General features: G+C 50.0%; 1 protein-coding gene across 3 annotated transcripts in view; it reads left to right on the forward strand.

Moving 5' to 3' along the window:
* Positions 1-16918, forward strand: part of ASAP1 (ArfGAP with SH3 domain, ankyrin repeat and PH domain 1) — a 2040747-nt gene that overhangs the window by 1817033 nt on the left and 206796 nt on the right. For all 3 annotated transcript variants that reach the window (XM_078686749.1, XM_078686753.1, XM_078686750.1), the window contains one exon: positions 1553-1619. In XM_078686749.1, coding sequence (XP_078542875.1) covers positions 1553-1619 — 67 coding nt within the window. The remainder of the gene's footprint in view (positions 1-1552; positions 1620-16918) is intronic.

Consider the following 16918-nt stretch of genomic DNA (forward strand, 5'->3'; position numbering starts at 1 on the left):
TAAGGGAAAAGTCCACCCACATGGATCAAACAAGGGCTCACAAGGAATCCACAAATTTATATATATAGCGCCGGAGCTCACTAAAAAGGGGAGACAAACAACTCACGGGAATTAATTTTTTTTTTTTAACAAATATAGATGTAAAAAATCTTTATTTTCTTTTTATCATATTTGATTAATATATTAGTTATTCAAAACATAAGACATCATAACAACTCAATACATAAATAAAACATTATTACCAGAATAAATATACATAATATGACATGGTTTCCCCACATCAACCTCTCCACAACCATACACTAACTGGTACAGTCACGCACATATATTCACACAAGAACCACATTCACAGTAAATTCCTCAACGTAATTCCCGAAATGACACAGAAGAGGGATCCAGCGGAGCCTAGATAGCACACTGCTAAAGAGTCCAGGTTGATAAAACAGTATCCCAAAACCAGGTAACGCCAACGCGCGTTTCGGTGCCAGGAAGAGGGAGGAGTCTCAAGAGGGGGCAGAGATAGAAGATGGAGCGGGCCTGAGGAACGAGAGGGATGTGCAGAGATTGATGGTGGGGGAATGTGAGAAGAGGCGGAGAATTAAGAGGATGAGAAGTGTAGATGGAGTGAGGGCAGATAGGATAATGTAAGTGGTCAGGAAGAGGTTCAAGTGGAAGTTGGTAAAGAGGATGCAAGAGGAGGGAGTAGAAGTGAAAGTAGAGGTGGGGGATAGAGTATGATATAAAGAAGGAAGTGCAGAGTCTAAAGGGAGTAAATGTGGGAAGCCAAATTATGAGAGGGAGATCAGTGAGGGAATGGAAAAGGCACTAGAAGTTGTAGTGATAGGGGGAGGGTGGAGAGTTAATAAAGAAGCAGGGGGAGAGGCAACATGGGGCCAGTGGCAGTGGTAAAAGGAAGAGATCGAAGGAACCAGGGGTTCCACAGTAGAGGGCAGGGAACGGTTTATGGAACCAGGAGAAACAGGGAGATGGGAAAGAAAGGGGTAAGCAAGAGGAAGAGACCGGTTTGACAGGAACAGATACTTTCCATATTCTACCAGGTGAGGTCTATTTGATGGTCAGGAGTGCTTTTCTTGCAGGTGGTACAAGTGGAATGTTGGTAACAGAGTTAAAAGAAAAATTGTTCTTGCAGTAGCACTTGGTACTGTAATACATGTTTAGAGTGATACATGAAAAGTTGTTTCTACCCATTACACTTGACAAATGTGAGGCTCAAAAGAATGGTAATATCCTCTAGGATCCCTAGTTTTTAGTGAGTTTGTTAGTTAATTATTTTTTTAGATTTTCTAGTGATGCTCATTTTATGATTGTTAACACTGAGTCCTGAGTAGGTGTCATTGTTCATCATTTGAGTGCTGACACCCAAAGTAAGTGAGGTATGAGCACAAGAGACCACACCGTTTTAAACCTTGTAAAGATATGTCACAATCTTTGCATATATTGAGCCAAACACAATATTTCTAAATTGACAAGTTATTTGCCATATCATTATTCCAATGCGAAATAAACCTAACTGACCAAATGTTTTTTATAGGTAATGATCTAGCATCATCTTCAGTTGATAAGACCATGAGTACATTTGAGAGGATATCTTACTCAAGGTATGTTTCATTTTACATAACTATATGCTTTTTAGTGTATCAGATGTTCCCACTTTTTCATTGGGACACTACTTAGCAGTTATAATTTCACTTTTTTAAATCTGACTAATTTATAATGGTATATTTCTAATGGATTTTTCCACATATTCTTCATTAGGAAGTATCTCCCAAATACGAGACTGTGACCGGAAGTTTTTTATACAAAATCAGCACAAGCATGTTCTCGCCACCATCTAGAAGTGGCATACTGGTTCTCATCACTAGATCTTTCTTGAATTCAAGTCCTTAATTTATTCCCTGATGTTGAGGTGGTCCGGTAACAAATCTAGGGGCCAGATGTAGGTAGCCTAAAACCGGTTGGTACCAGCCGAAATTACCGAATTTCGGCCATTACCGACCGGTATTAGGCTTTTGAGATGTAGGTGGCCCATTTACAGATTCGGTAATTTACGGAATCTGTATTTTAAGGAATCGGTAAAATACCGATTCCTTAAAATACCGTATCAGTAAATTACCGAATCTGCAATGTAGGGAGCACTCAAATGAGTGAATTGCATAGTTAAGGATTCGGTATTTACCACCAACTAAAAGGCCATGCACAGCCGTTTCTATAGTGCTCCACACTAACTGTTGTCCTGATGAAGACCCCACAATGAGGAACTAATAACCCTTCACATCTCGGGGTCGAAACGTAGACTACGATACACCCTCAAACCATAGGAACAGAAGATATTGATTTATCGTGACCTGTGTGCTATGATTATAGGGAACTATGGACCTAATTTAGGCTGTAAAGGTTCAACTGTATATAACATGAGAACGTGTTCATGTCACATCACCTTTACCCAGTCCCCCCAACTACCATATCACTCCCATTCCGCCTAACACCTTCCTTTCTCTTTTCACTGAGAGCACTGTAAATATCACAAAAATGTATCAAAAGTGGTTTCATGGATCTGTATTAATACTTTGATTAACAAGAGTATTGAACGAATCTTCCATTTTGGACAATAAATTGATGTTCTAAAAAGTGATATATGGATCAATATGGATGCTCTGAATCACAAGAGCAATGTGTAACCTTTTTCTATATTTTGTAATTAAATATGTTGACTTGATGAATTTAAAAACATTCTTCCTTTGGTGAATCATTGATGTAAATATAATGCCATAGGGACTACCTTGACCCTTTTCCAAACTTACTGGTATGTGGTGCTTGGGCGAGCATCACAACTCCACTGAGTACTCCGCCTGCTGGCAGTTGAAGCCAAAGCCCCTGCAGGAACGTCAGATGAAAATTATGTCTGCCCGGTTGTCCCAGTCAGAGTCCTCACGGCGCCGGCTTCTGTCTCCTGCAGAAGGATCGAAATGGCGCAGTTCTCCCTCCCGAGGTGAAGTTCTGCTTGTGGTAGATCCCAGAGTCGTTCACGTGGACGTTGTTCGCGTGCCTCAAGTAAGCACCGGAAGAAGTCACGGAGGTAGTTGACCTCTTTCAAGCGTGACACCGGGGTCTTCACTGGATGCGAGCCCTCAGGAGTCGACCCCCGCCAATCCACTGTTTCCTGGTGCTAGGGCGACCTGATTGAGGCCTATTCCAGGACTCTGCAGGCCTTCTTTGGGTCACCCCCTCTCCCTGGTGCGACTTCGGGCCCCACAGTGGGGGTAGGGACTCAGGTCAGGGGTTCGTCAGCGGGTTCGCCCTCAGCACCGACCGAGTGCCTCGACTCCAGTTCTGGGGTCGCTGCGACGTCGAGACACGGCCCGGACGGGCATCTCACTCTGACGTCTATCCCTCTTGACGCGTCTTTGCACAGTCCTGCGGGGCTCCCTGCGTCGTCGCTCAATGTGGCTGCAGTACAACTCCAAGTCGGCTTCGTTCGTCCCTGCAGGCTCCTGTCTCGGTGGAGGTCCAGTTGATGCCGGGCAGACGAGTCCTCTACGCAGGTCATCGGCACTGATCCGATGCCATCCGACGTTGGTCGATGACGGTACCATCCCCGGCTGTTCCTCTGCTGGAGGACGTGACCCCAATGGGTTCACCGCCCACAGAGATTTTTCCATGCTCCATGGAGCAGGGGCCCATGGGGCACTGGCCGGCTCATTTTTCTGCAGGGCCTTTGTCGTTGGGCCGACGGATTAACCTGCAGCCGTCCCCAACGGATGACTTGCTGTCTCCCCCTCGGATGGCCACGGAGACTAGCGTAGACTTTGCGAGGGCAGTTAGTAGGGATATTCATATCTTACGAATGCATCCGCCCTTTGTCTCCCTGCCTTTGGATCCTTTGTTGGATTTTCTTCACCTGGGCACGGTGGATGTGGAACCTCTGTTGCCTTTTGGCAGGTCGTTGTATGATGACCTCATCGGGTGACCCCATGCCTTGTGCTGTTGTGCATTGCCACCGGTTGGCTCCAGATGAACATGCCTGTTTGTCCCTTCATCCTAGCGCTCAAGGACTGGTAGTCCAGGTTGCCCTTCCTTCCTCTCCTCCACCGTTGCTTCCCCCCACTCGGGAGTCTAGGTGGTTGGAGTCGTGTGGCCGCAATGTTTTGCATCCACCAGCTACGGCCTTCGATCCCTAAACACGACCTGCGTGTTTGCTCGGGCTACTTCTGCCCTTTGGGACTCCGTCGAACTGCTCCTTCCCTCTTTACCGGAGGGCCCTCGTGCTGACTTGCTACAGCTTGTTATGGATGGCCACGTGTCGGCAGGGCAGGTAGGACCACGACACAAAAGATGTTGCAAATAGGAGTTTATTGAAGAGAAATCAGATGTACACAAAGGCAGGGTTGTTTGCTGACCTTCTCTTAAGGGGGATAAGATTGTTCTCCTCCTTAACGTCTCATCCAACGGGTAGGTGGGGAGGATCCTCCAGTAAATTGGGAAAAACAAAACAAGAGAGAAGCACTATTAAGGTTTCGGCAATTCAAAGCCACTGGAAGGAAGGGAGTGAAGGGAGGCCGCACCCGTCTCTATCCTAAGAAGGTGTGGGAGGGGGTAACCGTCACCAGAGGGAACCAGACTACATCTTAGGTGTCCAGCTCAGATTCCGCCCGTCACCCACTCCCGCCTTCCGGTGCGCTTGTAAACACCCTCCCGGGTCCCCGTAAGCGTGCACGTACCTGTTCAAGCCACATTCCTCCGGGAACACGGCTGGGCACAGCGTGAAGAAGGCGGCCTCCGGGCTCTTCCGCTACAGCTCCTCCGGTTCCTCTGTGGGCAGACTGTTCTTCATCGGCTGGGACCTGCTTCCGTGTCTCTGGTTCCTGCGTCTCCGGTTCTCGAGGGGCCGGATCGTCTTCCGTCTTTGAGATTATTCCCCATAGGCTCCTAGAACCTTTTCTGCTGCTGATACTCCGCTGTCCCACCTCCAGGGGGCGGGGCATATCCACTTGTCGCTGGGATCTTTAAAGGGCCAGAGGTGAAGGGAATCCACGCTTGTGGAGAGGTGTAGCTCCGACTGAGGAAGCTGGGGAGAAGAGAAAGGTGCTGTTCCATCAGGAAAAGGGGCAGGGTTGTGAACGACAAAAGAGGAAACCTGACAATACCCCTCCCCCAGAATCGTCCCGGTCGGGGATGATTGGGAATGGAGAGAGAAAGTCAGCGTTGGCTTTCATAGTCGCTTTACGATCACGGAGCTCAAAGGCGTAGGGTTGAAGGGACAGAAACCAATGCATCACATGTGGGGTATTGCTTTTGTTTCTGCTTATCCAGACCAGCAGAGCATGGTCGGTGTATAGTGTGAAGCGACTTCCCTACAGATAATATTGAAGTTTTTCAATGGCCCATTTGATCGCCAGACATTTGTTTTCTACAACGGGAGAGTTCTGTTCCCGGGGGAAGAGTTTCCGACTGATAAATAAAATGGGCCGTTCCACATCGTCATTTGAAATCTGTGAGAGAACAGCCCCAAGACCTACTGTCTGCAGAATGAAGGGCGGCTATAATTGGGGTACATCAGGACAGGACTGCTGGATGGCCTCTTTTCGTTGATGGATGGCCACCAGTGCAGAGGGGGTCAGATGGTGTAGGGCGTTTCTAGGGGTATCCTTTTTAAACAATTCCGTAAGGGGAGCAGCTATCTCAGAAAACTGGGGTATGAATCTCTGGTAATAGCCAAAAAGACCCAGGAAGGCCCTGACCTCTTTCTTGGTGGTGGGTAGAGGTGCCTTAGTAATGGCTGGGATTTATTCTTCCTGAGGCTCTATACTCCCAATCCCCAACAGATAGCCTAGATATTTAACCTTCTGGAATCCATCCCATCCGGGATTTTTTTGCGTTTGTGTAAACCGGCTTTTTGAAGATCTTGGAATACCTTGCTACAATGGATGAGGTGTTTTTCCCAACTGGGGCTGAAAATGACAATGTTGTCTAAGTATGCTGAGGAAAATGCCTGATGGGGTTGTAGTACTTGATTCATTAGTCTTTGAAATGTTGCAGGGGCACCATGCAAGCCGAAAGGTAGGACTGTGAACTCAAAAAGACCGTCAGGAGTGTAGAAGGCGGTCTTTTCTTGATCCGACCATAGAAGGGCTACGTGCCAATATCCTTTGGTAAGGTCAAGAGTTGATATGTCGCAGGCATCTGCGAGGCGTTCAATTAGCTCATCTACCCTGGGGAGGGGATAGGCATCTAGTTTTGAAATGGCATTCACCTGGCGGAAGTCAATGCAAAAGCTCACTGATCCGTCCGGTTTGGGAACCATGACAACGGGGGAGGGCCAGTTACTTTGGGACGGATGTATAACTTCCATCTTTAACATGTTTTGGACTTCCTTGGACATAGCCTCCCTTCCAGTGGCTGGGATTCTATTGGGTCTTTCCTTGACTGTTTTCCCAAGGGCGGTCTCTATGCGATGTTCGGTTAGAGAGGTCCGGCCTGGGAGACCAGAAAACAAAGGGGCGAAGGGTTCTAATGTATCTAGGAAATCCTTCTGTGACTTTGGACAGAGGACCTCATTGACAACCACATTTCCTAGAGTGGAGGTATTTTCCAAGGGGGAGTAACCCACGGTACGCGGAAGGGGACCTATCCATTTTTTAGGAGGTTGATGTGGTAGGTTTGAAAGCGATTGGGACCCAGTTGTATACGATAACTAGTCTTACCGATGGTGGATATTACCCGAAATGGGCCCTTCCATTTATTCTTGACCTTTGAGAGGGAGGAAGGGAGGAGTACCAGGACCCAATCGTTTACCTCCATTTTCTTCCCTTGTCATAAAGTACTTTCTCATGCTGTTGGCTCTTGTCTAGGTTTGCATGGGCGAGGTCTCCTAATTTGGTGAGACGTGTTCAGAGGTGGAGAGAGTAGTCAAGCTTTTCGGAACGGTTATCGGCCTCCTCTTCCCAGTTTTCCTTTGTCATCTCTAGCAGGGTCCAAGGTTGCCGTCCGTAGAGCATCTCAAAAGAGGAACACCCCAACCAGCTCTGGACCTGCCCTCGAATGACAGGGAGCAAGGGGAAGGAGGCAGTCCCAGTTCTTTCCCTGTCCTGTCAACATTTTCTTTAAGGTCAGTTTTAGGGTCCCATTGTACCTCTCCACCAGCCCTTCAGTCTGAGGGTGATACACTGATGTTTTAATATGTTTCACATCCAAGAGTTTGCATACTTGGGCCATGAGTCGGGAGACAAAAGGGGTACCTTGATCTGTAAAGATTTGTGAAGGGAACCCGACACGTGAGAAGTACTCCAACAATTTATCAGCGATGTTGGCTGTGGTTGGAGCCCTAAGGGGAAAGGCTTCTGGAAATTGGGTACAATAGTCTACTAGGACTAAGACATGTTGGAACCCTTTCGTGGACTTCGGTAGAGGGCCTATGAGGTCCATTCCCACCCTCTCAGAGGGACGGCCAATGATAGGCAAAGGCTGTAGAGGTACCGGTGGGGGTCGGTACAGATTCTTTTTCTGGCATATAGGACATTCTTGACAATATTGTTTTGTATGGGCGTATATCCCGGGCCAATAAAAGAGTTGCATCAGGTTTTGGGTAGTTTTGTGTGCCCCAGAATGGCCTGCAAGGAGATGGGAATTGGCAAAAAAGAATATCTAGTCTCGAAAATCTTTGGGGACAAAAAGCTGGGGTGTTGCATCCTTCTCAGCTATCCTATACAAAAGACCATTAGTGATCTGGAAGTGGGGGAGGACTCGGCTTGATTGGCTTTGAAGGTGTAGGGCTTCTTGCCAGGCATGAGAAAGGGTAGAATCGTTTTTCTGTGCCCAACAAAAGCTTTTATCACATTGCCACGGTTCTGGAGATAAAAGGACTTTTTTGACAGGACCTGTAGGGGGACCCTCATTTAACAGGTCAGAAAATAAGGACAGAAAGTTGGGGTTATCCATACCGAGGATAAGGTCCTCGGGTAGTGACAAAAGGATGCCTACCATAACCAAGGTGAGAGGACCCCCTGGACATTGAAGGGGAACGCGTGCTGTCGGGTAGGGGTGGACATCCCTGTGTACGCATCGTATAAAGACCTGTCTCCCTGGGATAATCTGTTTTGCGCTAACCAATCCCGCCCTGATAACAGACTGACTACACCCTGAATCAAGGAGAGCTACTACAGGGGCATTGTTGATGCTAAGACTTACATAAAAACAGGTCCCCATTTCCTCAGTGTTCATGAGGTTTCTTGGGACATAACTTATGTCCATGGGCTCACCCGTTTTCTTCCTGGGACAGGTGCAGGCGATGTGGCCCCACTCTCCACAATCGAAACACTGGGGCCCCTTATCCAGAGGGGGTTCTATTTTCGGAATTATGGCTCTCTGGCACCTTGATGGGTCTGACTGCCTTTCTAGGGTTGGGCATTGGCCGAGAAGGGTTTTCTAGTTCCCAGGGGTTGAGCCGGGGTTGGGCACTAGAAAAGGAAGTGGCCATATCCACCGCCTGCTCTGCCGTCAGATTGGCATGCTGCCTCAGCCATCGCTGGGTGTTGTAAGGCAGGGACTCCAAGAATTGTTTCAGGTAGATAGATTTCATTATCTCGTCCTTGGCCCTGTCAATAGGTCTTAGCCACTTGTCTGCCGCAAGTTTTAATTTAAAGTAGATGGTCTTGGGATTGTCTCCTGGCACGCCTTTTTCTTTCCAGAACCGGAGCCTGTAGGCTTTCGGGTCCATGCCTAAGTGGTCCAGGATCACTGATTTGATCTCTTCCTATGGTGTGAATCCCCTCCCTCGCCCGCGCCCCGCCCCCCCGGAATTAGCGACCTGGTAGGCCGCTTGGGCTTCCCCCATGAGTAGGGGTGGTTGTAGTACTTGACTGTAGTTTTGAAGTGATATATTAGGGGACGGTAATGCAGTTCGGGGTGTTTTCTGTCCAGTAGCCTCAGGGAGAGGCTCATCTGTTGTTCGTCACAACACATCGACCTGGGTTTTTATAAGCTCCTTCAATGTATCCCGGTCGGCGTAGGCAGAATTCATTTGGCGTTCAACTGCCCACTCTTAATGCTTTCTGCCCTTCAACGATGTGCTGTATAAGCGCTTCCATTTTGGTCTCTCAATGGACCTTCGCTGCCCGCATTCTCCACCACGTGTCGGCAGGGCAGGTAGGACCACGACACAAAAGATGTTGCAAATAGGTGTTAATTGAAAAGAAATCGAATGTACACAAAGGCAGGGTTGTTTGCTGACGTTCTCTTCAGGGAGATAAGCTCGTCCAGCTCAGATTCCGCCAGTCACCCGCTCCCGGGGCGCTTGTAAACACCCTCCCGTGTCCATGGAAGCGTGCACGCACCTGTTCAAGCAATGTTCCTCTGAGAACGTGGCTGGGCGCAGCATGAAGAAGGCGGCCTTCTGGCTCTTCCGTTACTGCTCCTCCGTGTCCTCTGTGGGCAGACTGTTCTCCCTCGGCTGGGACCTGCTGCCGCATCTCTGGTTCCCACGCCTCCGGTTCTCGAGGGGCCGGTTCATCTTCCGGCTTTGAGAACATTTCCAATAGGCTCCTAGATCCTTTTCTGTTGCTGACGCTCTGCTGTCCCACCTCCAGGGGGCGGGACCTATCCACTCGTTGCCGGGATCTTTAAAGGACCAGAGGTGAGGGGAATCCTCGCTTGCGGAGAGGTGTAGCTCTGACTCAGTAAGCTGGGGAGGAGATGTAGGAGAGTGGGGTCTGCAATCCTATGGTCACCCCAGATTTTTGCTTTTTGCTTCACTGGTTTACGACTTTCCCTGGCTGTGGGCCTGCTAATCAGACCCACAGCCTAGCTGTTCTCTCTCTAAATTGACATCCATGTACTTTAGGTGCATTTACCAATTGGTACTGGGCCACCTTATCAGTCCCTGTACAGTGTACCTTAGGTACCCAGGGCATAGGTGTACCCAGGGCCTACCAGGGGCTGAAGCATGTACTATGCCACCCCTGGCTGGCCATCTAAAACTGACACAACTGGCTGCTAAGACAGCTGGGGCAAGGTGGTGCAATCACCCTTTGCTGTCGATATAGTTACCTATATCTAACCCCAAGATGGACACATATATTCCTATCAGTCACTCCTATGGCAGGCCTTATCAATCCTGAAGGCAGAGTGCTTGGAATTATGTGAGATGGTGCTCTGGCATGAGCTGAGCCCGTCTGCAGCTTGCGGAACCAAGTCCTAATAGCTGTTCCATGATAACGCTATACCATATACTCTTAAGTGCATTATAATCCTCGCGGTTGAATGCTAACTCTGGTATAACATTATCAAAACATGTCGAGTAAGGTGTCATACGAATTGGAATACTACCCCCTCGCGGTGGGGGTAGCATTCCACCCTTCTAGAGGGACACGACATGTATGTAACTGTGAACCCCGGTTAAAGTTAACTCGAGCCTTGGCATCACAAAATGGATGCTGCCACCACAGACACAAGTCTGACCTCCTGCTGCTGGGAGTCCTTCCAGCGAGGGAGGCTTGGACAAAGGGTTTCCTGCCTTGGGAGGTGCTAGCACCACCCCAGACAGGATTTTGTGTATTGGGTAGGACAGGCCTGAAAGGAATGAGACATGCCTGGGGCACACAAGGTGTCCTGTGCATACACCGGTTCAAACCAGTTGCTGGGGCATCCCTGCCCCAGCTCTGGCGTGAAACCGGGCAAAGGATAGGGGGTGTAACCACCCCCCTTCCTGGTCCCACCCATAGGAGGGACCTAGTTGTAGTACAGCCCCCGTTAGCAGGATAAAGGTAGGAGCTGGTCCCATTCCAAATTAGATTAATCCTGAACTGTAACTCTACAAGAAGAAACTCTGGACTTCGACTTTCTACAACAGAAGACAGAAGAAATCTCCCTTGTGGGCAAGGAGTGTCCACCCTGCAACTGCGGGCACCATCAAGCGTCCAGCAGCTTCACTTTGTCATCTTCCTTCGAGGATCCAGACTTCAGAGCCCGACGAGACCCGGATTCCCAAACCTCTCCGACCTCAACTCACATCTGCAGCACAGCTGAGATCCGTGGGTGTGACGAGACACGTGGGACCGGCCATCTTGGAGAAAACCGCACTTTGCTTCCAGCACGACCTTTGAGGTAAACTCGACCAAGTGCTTTGGGGTTTGAGAAGCCCCAGCCCCGAGCAGCCCCTGCCCCGAAGATCATCCCTCCAGCTTCCACGAGATCTGCGTGGGGCCCTTCTGCTTGTTTGCTGCTCGACGCGTTGTCTGGTCACTTGCCGGCTGGCTAGTGGCCTCCTAGACGATGAACTTTGAAAACTACAATTCTGGTCTGGTTGCTCTAGACTGGCCCTTGCTCCCTTCCAAAAGAGGAGTACCCTGGACCCTCCTGATCCACTCCAGACGCCGTTTTCACTCACCGCGTGGGTTGCCTTTGCCAAGGCCTGCGTGGGACAGCTCGTGCCTCCATCCTGGTCGTCGACGACACTTCCTGGTCCACGTGGCTGCAGAGACAAGCGTCCACTCTTCGCCTGATCGCGACGACGACATCTGGTTCCTTCCTGGTTCCACTCCAGTCACTGGCTAGTAACTGTGAACATTGTCCCCTCTGCTTTCAGGTCTTCAGCATCTCTGATCCACCCTTGGATCACACCGGACATCTTCCTCCTGGCCGCCTGCAGCATCTTTTCTTTCAGGCTCCATAGACTTCAACGCAGAAACCCGACACGACTTCGCACCTATGCACCCGCAGCCCGTGGGTGAGGTAACAAGAGCATTTCGGTGCTCAAGGGTAGTTTAACTCTCCTAGTGTCCAATTTCACAGTCGTTTTAGTCCTAACTAGTCAGGATTGTCCATACTCACCTTTTTCTTGAACTGTACTGTCCATAGACGTTGTTACGCATCTCGCGTGTGAGTTCACACTCTGCACACGCGTTCCGTGGGCCTCCTATTCCTTACCTAATGTTAGGGTAGCGTGGTCCCGACGATCCTACAGCCTCTGGACAGCTCCATTCCTTCTATCGATTTCCTTATACCATTTACTTAGTATATGGTTTGCCGTGCCCCTAGGGCACCATTGTAATTTTATGCAACTTATCGTATTTTTCCTAAGAGATTGTCATGTGCTTAGCCCTCTGATCTCATAAAGAGTTCAGAGGTGTTTGTTATTAATAAATATACTGTTTATTTTCATAACAACCTGTGTGGTGTCCGTTCATCTGGTATTCAAGGGGTTATATTGTGGTAAAACAGCTGGCTTCACATGCCAAAATAGTTTAGCCTAAGACTGCTTTGTCCATGCTACCATTAGGATAGCTGGTCTATAAGGTTGACTTACAACCAATCACCATAAGGGTTGTTTGGACTGATACAAGGTGATCACTAGAACTAGTGAGCATCATATATCAGGCCAACTTCTCACAGGAGAGAAAGGGGCGGTTCCATCAGGACAAGGGGCAGGGTTGTGAGCGACAGAAGAGGAACCCTGACACCTCGTATTGGCGCAGTTTTTCTTCCGATCGGCAATGGACACCACTGACTCAGTGGGTCGAGCTATGGCCAGCTCAGTTGCCCTGCGTCGCCATTCGTGGCTACGCGATGGCAGTTTCCCCGAGAATGTTCGGGAGCGACTCAGGGATTTGCCCTTTGATATGGCCCTCTTGTTTGATGAGCATACCGACTCGGCGGTCCAGCCTCTCCTCTCCGGATTTCCATGTCTCTCTGGTTTTTAGTCCTCTATGGTGGATTTGTATTTTCGTGTGACGGTGTTGTCACTTTGTTTTACTGATTTAAGTCTCTGCGTTCAAGAGATTTCTCCCCAGACACTGTATGGCTGTTCAGCCAGGTTTTTCCTTCCTTTGATGCAGCTGGGTCAGCTGTTTATGTGGTTATTTTTGACCTCTGCCAATGAGCTAGTCTCAAGAGGTGTCCCTTGTTGTTGCCTAGACGGACTGTGCGGCTTTTCGCCGTCTTGCCCTTTTCTTGTTGCAGCTGGCCAGCTGTTTCTGCATTTCTTTTTAACCCTTTGTCTAAGAGCGCGGCTCAAAGAGGTGCCCCTTGTTTTTATAGGGATGTGCCATACCCTATGTGGGGTACTTGTTGGCTATTGTGTAGCTGCTCTTCCTGGCACTGGAGGTTTCAACAGCTCCTTTGGAGTCTTCTTCGGCTACTTCTCTTTTGTCAACGCTCTTCCTGCTGTTGTAGGACATACCCTCTAGTGAGACTCGCTGGGTGGGTGCCGTTCTCTCCTGGGGGTTTTGTGTTGTAGTCTATGGTTGGTCCGTAGCTCTTTCCTATCTCTGTGAAGACACTCTGTGTGTACACACAGGTTACGTTCGCTGTCGCAGGGTGCCAGCGGTGTACCTTCCGCCCATGTCTTGGCTGTGTTCTACTCTAACTTCTTAATGAGAGAAAGTGCTTACGTCTTCTCTCATGACTCTGACCCTCTAGGACTTTTGCCTATGGGCAGTGGAGTTTCCACCGGCTCTGTTTCTGCTGCATGTTGCCTTGTAATATATTTCTTTCTGCTTCCCTGGCAGGGACCTAGGTCCCTTTGCTTCTTGCGTACAAGGGTTCAGGTCTTTCTGCTCCTGGCCTCTGTGGATGTTTTCTGATTCACTATGGCCTAGTGCTTCAGGGCTGTCAATCTTATTCCACAGCTCTGTGTTCCGCTCCAGGTGTTTCACTGGTTGTGAGTTACCAATCATAACTAAAGGCACTGTTACTGTGTTGTGTGTATATTACAGTGCAAGTATTCTTCTTCAGGATACTCGTTGTCATTATACAGTGTCTGTATGGGACTGTCTTTACCCTTTTTCTGACTGACCTCTATCTGTGTATATCTGAAAGAAACAAGTTAGTGATAAATTCCTCACCAAGAATTACCCCCAGGCGTCAGACCGGATCTGGAAAGTTTTCATCAGCAGTACACCTGCGCGTCGAAAGGTGGCGTTGTGCGGCTCCACGTCCGTCGTTGGCGTCGTGGTCGCTGAGATGATGTCGCGGCAGCTACTTAGACGCCGCCCTCGCACACTGACATCAGTTCTTCCTTTTTCCGTGCCAGCAAGTGCTGGTCCGGAGAGAATGGTACCCCAGTCACTTTTTGACTGAGTTTTCTCGAGCCTTTTTTGTCTCCATCTTTTAAGTCGATTGACATATGGTGCAGTAGGGCTACCCGGCTTCAAGACCTGCCGGGACTGTTATCGCATGATGTCGGGGACGGACCCGCACCGCGCGTGTCTTTATAGCCTGGAGCGCGACCACGACCCCAAGTCGTGCTCCGACTGCCAGACCATGGCGCCGAAGGCTTTGTGGGAGCGGTCCCGAAAGTTACTAGAAGTGCGGCAGTAGGCTACGCAGCACTCAAGGTCTCGGTCGGGTGGGAGGTCGAGGGACCGGTCGTGGAGCCGCCACCACCGTTCATCGGGATGAAAGTCTTCGCCCTCAGGGTCAGGTAAGACGAAGCATTCTAAGAAGTTGAAGAAGCGCCATCGCTCTCCGACTTCCCCTTGGCCTTCGTGGCTGAGGGTGTGGGTTGTGCCTCCCCTGCTGCTCCGGCAGAGCCCACGCAGGTGCCGCTGGCCTACCCGCCCTTCCCGGGTCCGTCGGCAACTCCGGCCAAGCTGCAGGAATTTCTGTCAGCCATTGCTCGCCTCTTTGGGCCTTCGGGACCAGCCAATTCGCCTTTGGGCCACACGGGCCCGACTAGGGTCCTAGCCCTTCCCTGCTGACGGCTCCAGCATTGCTGTCGGCTCCAGCCCGCTGTACCCCCATGGATCCATGCCTGGATCCCGGTTGACCTTGTGACACCTCCACCGACCACACCGGCACCACCTCTGACGTTGCCCGGTCCACCGGACGACGACGCCCCCAGTTTCAGCCTCGATGTGGATACGGCACCGGACCGGCATTGTTCAACACCGATTCCGATGCCGATGGGGGATTTCAATCCCTATGTCCGTCCTCCTTATTTTCTGGCTGTTTATCAGCCTTCAGAGGGAGGGGTCTGAGGACCCTCCCACAGCACAATGTGAGTTTGACCCGGATTGGGCAGAGGAGTTGGGGCATGCTATCTCCTCCTACCGTGGCTACAGAGGAGGGTGTGAGTTACGCTGTGGTGTTGCGTAGGGTGGCCGAGGCGCTCCACCTCTTACTTCCTACGGTGGCCGTTGTGACTAACCTCCTGACAGAAGTCCTTCAGCCTGCGGCTACCTCATCGAAGCCACTGCTGCCTTTTAACGATGTACTTTCGGACGTTCTTTTAGGCACATGGTCCTGGCCCAACATAGGAGCTCCTCTGGATAGCAACGTGGCCCGACGCCATCGCCCGGCCCCGCTCCTGAGAGCTTGGTTGTCCAAGCCTCTGCATCCCCGAGCGCATTCCCTACCACACCACCAGACAGGGAATCCAAGAAACTGGAGCATTTCGGTAAGAAGATTTTTTCTTCTGCCAGTTCGGACTGCGGTCTATGAACACTGCATGCCTCTTGGGCCGTTATTCCCCCTCTGTGTGGGATACGATGGCGCGCGTGCTGCCTGAATGTCAAGAGGGGGTGCGGACAGTGCTCTCTCAAGCTATCACTGAAGGGAGGGATGCAGCCAAATTCCCTATTCGTTGTGACCTTGACACCGCCGACTCGCTGGGCAGGGCGATTTCCACAACGGTGGCGCTTCGTTGCCTTTCCTGGCTGAGGACAACTGGTTCTTCTGGGGATGTCCAGAACAGTTTGATGTAAATGCCCTTTTATGGCTATCGCCTTTTCGGCGACAAAGCAGATAGTGCGTTTGAGTGCTTTAAGGTCTCGCGGGCTACGGCCAAGTCCTTAGGTCTTTCTGCCACGCGCCCTCCTCCTTCTTCTGCTTTACGCTCCTTCCGTGGCCACTGAAGGGGCGCCGACACGTTTGCTTTAACGTACACAATCGGACTATCTCCCGATGGGTCGTCTTGTGTATTAAAGCCTGTTATTCTCTGACAAAAAAGGAGCCTCCGGTGGGGCTGCGCGCCCATTCCACCAGGGCAACGGTTGCCACTACGGCATTGGGACGTGGTGTCCCCTTACAAGACATCTGTCAGGCGGCTATGTGGGCCTTGCTGCACACTTTTACTTAGCACTATTGCCTGGACGGCCAAGTCCGGAGAGAGAGCCTCTTTGGCCGTTCTGTTCTCAGGGACTTCCTGGTGTGATCTTGGTTCGCAGACCCGCCACCGGGGTTGGTATTGCTGGTGTATCTATTCTAAGGTAAGGAATCTATCACTGACTTGTTTCTTTCAGATGAACAAGTTACTCACCTTAGGTAACGATATATCTGTAAGAAACATTAGTTATTGGTAAATTCCTTACCGCCCCACCCATCCTCCCCGTTCTGCGAACTGATTTCTAGGGTTAAGGTCATCCCTTTCAGGGCCCTAGTTTCAATGCACCAGTGTTCAGTATCTTGCATGGCTCTGTGTTCCTGGCGTGGAAAGTCATGTACAGATCTGACATCAGTGCACGAGGGCGGCGCGTAAGTAGATAAATTGTTACAGAATGTAAGTAACTTGTTCTTCTCACTCCTCCTTGTGTGTGTGATGGTCAGTGTCCCAGCCTGTCTTGTGGGGGGCCACGTTTCCGTCCCTTTCAGGGGTGATGTCGTTTTTCAGTGTTATTAACACTGTTCTGTCCTGCTAAGCTGCACACCAGTGCCTTTGGTACCTATTGTACGACTTCCCTTTATCTAGGGCGTGCTCTTCGAGTTTCCCCTTGTTTTTAATTTTTTCCTTCATTTTATATATATATATATATAAGGCAGGGACTCCAAGAATTGTTTCAGGTAGATAGATTTCATTATCTCGTCCTTAGCCCTGTCAATAGGTCTTAGCCACTTGTCTGCCGCAAGTTTTAATTTAAAGTAGATGGTCTTGGGATTGTCTCCTGGCACGCCTTTTTCTTTCCAGAAC

This window comes from Lissotriton helveticus, chromosome 4_1 (genome assembly GCF_964261635.1).
Source record: "Lissotriton helveticus chromosome 4_1, aLisHel1.1, whole genome shotgun sequence".
NCBI classification, from domain to species: Eukaryota; Metazoa; Chordata; class Amphibia; order Caudata; family Salamandridae; genus Lissotriton; species Lissotriton helveticus.